General features: G+C 33.8%; 1 protein-coding gene across 1 annotated transcript; it reads left to right on the top strand.

Annotated features, from left to right (window-relative positions):
- The first annotated feature begins 4,222 nt into the window (after positions 1-4,222).
- LOC126697033 (transcription factor TCP9) lies at positions 4,223-6,234 on the top strand. Its single transcript, XM_050393839.1, has one exon. The coding sequence runs from the start codon at positions 4,516-4,518 to the stop codon at positions 5,560-5,562; it is 1,047 nt and encodes a 348-aa protein (XP_050249796.1). The 5' UTR covers positions 4,223-4,515; the 3' UTR covers positions 5,563-6,234.
- Positions 6,235-6,767: the final 533 nt, after the last annotated feature.

A 6,767-nucleotide genomic window follows, 5' to 3' on the forward strand; every position in this document is an offset into this window, starting at 1 on the left:
AGAATTTAAAATTCAATTAGATTCTAAATTGAATTTTAATTGGAGTTCAATTTTGCGCATGTGTTCCATCTATTTTTTTAAAAAAAATTTCATGACAAGTAAATTATTGAATGCAAAAATAGAAAAGTCTAGATCTAATTAGATTCTATATTATATATATGTATATATATATATATATATATATATGAAATTATGATTGTTTTTAAATGTATCCGTGCATATGCACTGAGTTACACACTAATCTATATATATAATAATAGGTGAAGATGAGAGAAACTCAAATTAGAATTCAAAATTAGAGTTCCAATTTTGCGCCATGTGTCTTAAATTATTTATTCTTAAAGAGTTTTATTTCTTAATTTTAGAATAAAATGTGGAACCACATCATAAATATTCATCTAAATGAGTTATTAAGTACAAAAATCAAAGAGTCTAGACTAAATGAATCTTAAATAAAAATAAATAAAAAAAAAGTGCTTTACAATAATTTTTTAAAAAAAATTACAATTTACATTTTATACCTAATAATATCTTTACAAAATTTTTTAAAGAGTTAACAAAATATAAAAATGACTATTAATAGTATTTAAATTATATATATATAAGAATTATATTATGTATCTTATTGTATATTTTTAAGTGTTTCCATGCATATACATGGGGTTACAAGTTAGTTAAGCATATTTAACAAGAGCCTTGTAATTTAATTAATTTGCGTGTTTTAGTGTTTTTAAGACATTAAGGTTCAATTCCATGGTCCCTTGGAAATTGGAATGAAGTTAGTCAAGCTTTTTATTTTTATTTTTAATATTAATTTCATTAATTTTTCAGTATTTTTACTTAATTAAAAATTTGGACCTATAAAAGGCTATAACTGACTTTAATCCTGATATGGGGAATTTTATATGGACACTGTACCACGTCATAAGTTGGATAAAAATTCATGCTATCCAAGTTGCATAAAAACCTTTTTCCTTTCTTTGAATTCAAGCTTTTAATACGAAATTGACGTACTGAATTGAAAACTGGTAGCCCATTTTTGGGTTTGAAATAGTTAAAATCTTGATTAATTTGGAAAATCTAATTTGCAACTTTTTTTGGACACAATTGGTGACTTTTAATCTCAACTTTGTTTTTATCAAATTTATGTGTTAAATATTTTTTTTAGAGAGTTTTAACATATGTCATCAACTCCTGATGTTAAAAAGTTTTTTTTTTTTTTTTTGGATGTGTTAAATGTTAATTTAGAACTTTTGATTATTTTTTTTAAGGGAACCTTAATTAATATTTGATAGTTAGAATTATACCAAAAATTTCCTTAGGTGATTTAAAACAATTATAAAGTTAATGTTTGTATTTTGATAATAATAATAGTAGAAAATAGGAATAGTTATAATTTATCTATACTATATATAAGAGGATTCCCCTCTTTCAACTATACTTTTATGTGGTTCAAAAATACCATCATTAATAAAGGGTAACTTTATCTAGAAATAGAGACATAAATGTTAAATAACAAATTTTATTTTAAATTCAAAAAGAGAATTTCTAAAATTTAGAATTTTTTTCCTTCACGTTCAAAAAGAAAATTATAGTTACCGCTTATCTCTAAAGTTTATTTATTTTTATTTGTTTGAAAAATAAATAAATATTTTTAAATTATAATAGATGCAATTTATTAACATTTACCTAAAAAAATAAAAGAGCTTCTAAGCAGGCACGTGATCGCGTGCTCAAAGGCTAGTAATAATAATAATAATTTTTTTAGAATACATAATCATCTTATTATAAAGAGAGAGAGAATTTTATTGGAAATTAATTATTATTATTATTATTTTCATAACTTACTTGGGAAGCAACGCATTTATACCAATATCAGCCAAATGCTTGACTAATAAAAACGACAGGTCTCCTGTCCACAGATTTACCAACTGCTTTAGTGACAATTGAAGCCATACTTTTTTTCTCGAACAACACTTTTTAAAATAGTTATACCAAAGAATTCTTAGTTTATATGGCGAGCTATGCTTTGAGATCCCTTTAATTTTCGGATTCAAAAAAAAAAAAAAAGAAAAAGAAAAAAGATCCCTTTAATTTTCTACTCATTTCTTTTTCTCTCTTTTAGTTTCCTTCTGTTTGGATAAAATTTATGGGCACGTCTGTATCTTTTTTATTAACTAAAAAAAAAACGTCTGTATTAGTGTATTAGGATTAGGATTAGCGGTATTATGTCTACTGATTCCAGATTATATTAATAATTACTAGATAAATATCCACATAGTATAGTTATTATATTTTTACTAAAATTACAAAATATATTGCTAAAATTTTTCACCATAACAGGTCATGAGATTACAAATTAGGAATCAAATAATCAATGCTACAATAATATTAAATGAATTTCCACTTTGCTTAGATAAGTATCCATAAAATAAACTCATTGATACACACATATCATTAGCATCTATTTAACAAATTGCTTAACGACCAGGCTTGGGTCTAGTAAAATCCTGTACATTGAATCCATTAAAATTTGGACAAGTTCAAATAATTGCCATCTATGCATATCTCAACGAGTTTAGTACATTAAAGTATTATTGAACCCAACCCTTACCCTTTTCTTATGTAACAAAAACGGAAATTTGAGAATGCTAGAATATTAATGTATTATCGGAAATGAGTTACAAAACACAACCTTATCATTGAGCTTGATGTTTTGAGTATTGTTTTGCTTATGAATAATGAAGCTGAAAATATCATGATGGAACCATTACTTTTTGATTGCAGGAGCCTCTTGAAGCAAATCCCAAACAAGCATGTGTTTCATGCTTACCGTGAAACCAATCAATGTGCGGATGCTTTGGCCAAGTTAGTAGCGCATTCCGGCACTCATTTTGTTGTTTTTTTGTAACCCACCATCTATGGTGGAGACTTTGTTAGCTTTTGATAAAGTTAGCATGTTTTGTAATAGACTTATAAATTCCTAATTTAATATTATATCACGGTTTACCCAAAAAAAAGAAGAAAAGAAAATGAGTTACAAAACCAGTAGAAATGAAACTCATCTAAGGTAAAAAACCATCTTACATTTTACCCTTAAGTCTGGCTCCATGACTTTTTGGCTTGATTGGATTAGTGAGTGCGTGCGAGTGAGTAAAATTTTAGAAAAGAGATGGAACTACAACAAAAGGACCAAAAAGTGAGGAGTCCTTGAAAGGTGACAACTAGCAAACACCCTGCAGCTTTAGGCCTGACCAACTCAAGGCTATAGGTTGATTATGATGACCATATAGTTTGGCCTTCGGTCTAAGGCTTAAGCCAATCCCAACAGGAGTCATGAATATTGGACCAGAGAAGGTGGAGCAATATTATTGTGTTAGCATTATTATAGAGTTTAATTGTATTAATATTACATTTTTATACAGAGATATGATCCTCATGAAACTTTTTAGATTTAACATAGAATTAAACACAATCATTATTACATTTTTTTTTTTTAAATTTGAATTAAATGATGGATCATGCTAACGAATGTCCTAAGGTCTAAGGGTACTCGTTAACAATTCATTTTAAGAAAATTTTGACATCACTTTTATGAGAAATGAAAAAAGTTGTTAAAATATTAATTGTTTTTTTTTTCTATTAAAACTTTATTTAACTGGATTCTTAACTAGTGCTTTAAAAATACTCGTTAGCATTTCTCTTAAAGGATAATCACAACTCTGAACATTCCTATTCACAAGTATGACATTTACAAGAATCTATATATAAAGAGATACGTAAATGCAAATCTTTCATTTCATATTGCCCACCATGACACGATTCATGACAGACATGAAAGTATGGGCTAAGTTTCAAAAATTCAAGCCTAATATTAGACTCATAGTCTGACCTCATGAAAATTCAACCAAAACAATATTCATCTTGTAATTTATAAACTCAAACACCAAAAATAATATTTGTTAAAAAAAAAAAAAAAAATCAGAGGATTTGTTGTGTGGCTCATTGGAGTCATCACCACCTTTGACCGAAAACCCAAACAGATAAATCCAGTGAAACGGGAGCCACCACGTGTCGTCATCGAGTGGGTCAACCGAGTTTTGTGACTAATAGACAACCGTAGATTTATTAGCCCATGGAAAAAAAAAATGAAAATACTAGGCCAAACATATCAATCAAACCACACTTCATTTCCACGTTATATATTACGAACGGTGCTTTCTTCATCTCAACGTGTTATAGGTTTCGTTTCTCTCCATTTCATTCCCCAGCTACTCTCTCTCTCTCTCTCTCTCTCTCTCTGGTTTCTCACTCTAATGCGTAAGCTAAGAAGAGAAACGCACATAAAAGTAAAACTAATCTTCCCTTAACTTTCCCGAGAAACTTCGCTATTTTTTCCCAGAAAAAAACATTCCATTTTTTCTCGGAGTTTACGTGGAATTCTATCTCTCTTTCATTTACTAGGTTTTGGACTTTTGTTTTGGGTCATAGTAGTTGTTAGTTGTTGTCACTCTCATGGCTATGTTTCAAAAACAAGAGCTTGAAGAAGAATACAGAGGCGCCACGAGAACCGTTGATCTCAGAATCAACGAAATCAGCGGTGCACAAGAAGCGGGACCCACGTCGCCGCCTAAGCCGAAGGAAGAGCCGGACTCAGAGGAGGACTCGGAGGAGGGCATGTCACGTGCGATGCAAGTGACGCCAGTAGCTATGCACGTGCCTTCGGGAATTCCCATGACCAAAGCGGCTGCGAAGAGAGGCTCCACCAAGGACCGCCACACCAAAGTGGAGGGTCGCGGCCGGAGGATCCGAATGCCCGCCACGTGCGCCGCTCGGATCTTTCAGCTGACCCGAGAACTCGGCCACAAGTCCGACGGCGAAACCATCCGGTGGCTGCTCGAACACGCCGAGCCCGCCATCATCGCCGCCACCGGAACCGGTACCGTTCCCGCCATCGCCATGTCCGTTAATGGGACTCTCAAAATCCCAACCACGCCCGCTCCAACGTCCGACCCGAAACCCGGTGACCCACCCGTTAAAAAGAAACGCAAACGACCCGCCAACAGCGAATACATAGACATAAACGACGGCGTTTCGGTCTCCTCTGGGCTCGCTCCAATATCAACAGCAGCAACAACCCCCATGCCTCAAATACAAGCGCTGCCTCAAGCTTTGGTTCCCATGTGGGCTATACCATCAAACGCCGTCGTTCCGGGCGCGTTCATTATGGTCCCTCCGATGACGTCAATTCCCGGAGCTCCGAACCCGGCTCATATATTCACATTCCCGGCCACAGCCACGCCTTTTATTAACATTTCGGCCCGACCCATATCGTCTTTTGTGTCCTCCATGGCCAATATAGCCCCGCCAGTTCAAATCCAAGCCAGCTCAGCAGCTTCGTGTTCAAGCTCTGCTACAGCTATTACAACAAGTACAACAACAATTGCTACAGTTAGTGCTCCCACTGCAACTATTTCAACCACTCAGAAGCTGAGAGACTTTTCGTTGGAGATTTACGATAAACAGGAGCTTCAGTTCATGTCTCGGTCTTCGAAACACTGAAAAAAACCACCGAAACAAAAAAAAAAAAAAAAGAAGGAAAGCCACCGAGAGAAAGTCTGAAACTGAAAGTGTTTTCCGTGTTTCTGTTTTTGGAATTTCATGAAAGGGGGAGCACGTGCGCACGTGAGGCCAGGGAAGTGTTTTTTTATAAAAAGTGGAGGCACGTGTGTGTGGTGGGGTTGATACTCCAAAACTCAAAAAAAAGTGGGCCCCCAAAAAGGTGAAGGAGTGGGAGTGGGGGCCAAAAACGGGACCGTTTTCGCACTGTAACCTATGTTGCGTTGCGGCCTTCGCGGTCGCTGGTGGTCCCTACTCTCTTACTGGGGTGGGTTTGGTGGTCCGATCGAGACGAGTGGGGTAAAGTATTAAAAAAGCTTGGAGAATTGGACACGTGTCACTCACTTCGTAGTACAGGGTGTGGGGTACGCGATGTTTCCTCTTGGAGCACGTGGGGTCCCATTTTTTTTTTTTTTTTTTTTAATTGGGGTGGGGGGAAGGGGGGGCCCAACCCCAAGTATAATGTATGGGCCTTTTGATTGCGTTTGCTAAGCAAAGCGTGATGATGATGGTGGTGGTGGGTATCAATTTCGGAATCAGATGCGTTCTTCCATATATATATATATGCATGTTGCGTACGAAGATTGAATTGTGAATTGTATTTTTGTTAATTAATTACTACTCGCTGCAATTAATTTCTCATTTTCAGTTAATAACACATAACACGTTGGAAGCAATGCAATGCTTAGCGTAATGGAAATTTTTATTATATAGGAGTATTTCGTAGAACTTCTTTATTTCATTCACTTATGAATTTTTGTTACATAAATGTGATATAATCGTATAAGGATACACTTGCACGGCAAAAAGGAAGTAATCTTTTTCTCTTAAAAGGACGTTAATTTATTACTCAAATATGGAATTTATTAATGTCAAATATGCACGACATTCTAAATTTAATAAGAAAAGTTTGGTGTAATTTGTGGATAAGAATCCTAACTAGTCACAAAAACTTGAGATAATGATTCAACATAGTGATTTACCACCCAAAAAAAAAAAAAAAAAAACCGTAACTGTCTTATGGAATAAAAAGGAATATATTTTTTGGTGAATAAGAATATTCCAAATGTTCTAATACTTTTCTGATTATGCTTTGTTTACTAATTATTGCCAATGGTTTAGAATGTCAAAGAATTTTAGAAATAGTA

Source organism: Quercus robur, chromosome 8 (genome assembly GCF_932294415.1).
Source record: "Quercus robur chromosome 8, dhQueRobu3.1, whole genome shotgun sequence".
NCBI classification, from domain to species: domain Eukaryota; kingdom Viridiplantae; phylum Streptophyta; class Magnoliopsida; order Fagales; family Fagaceae; genus Quercus; species Quercus robur.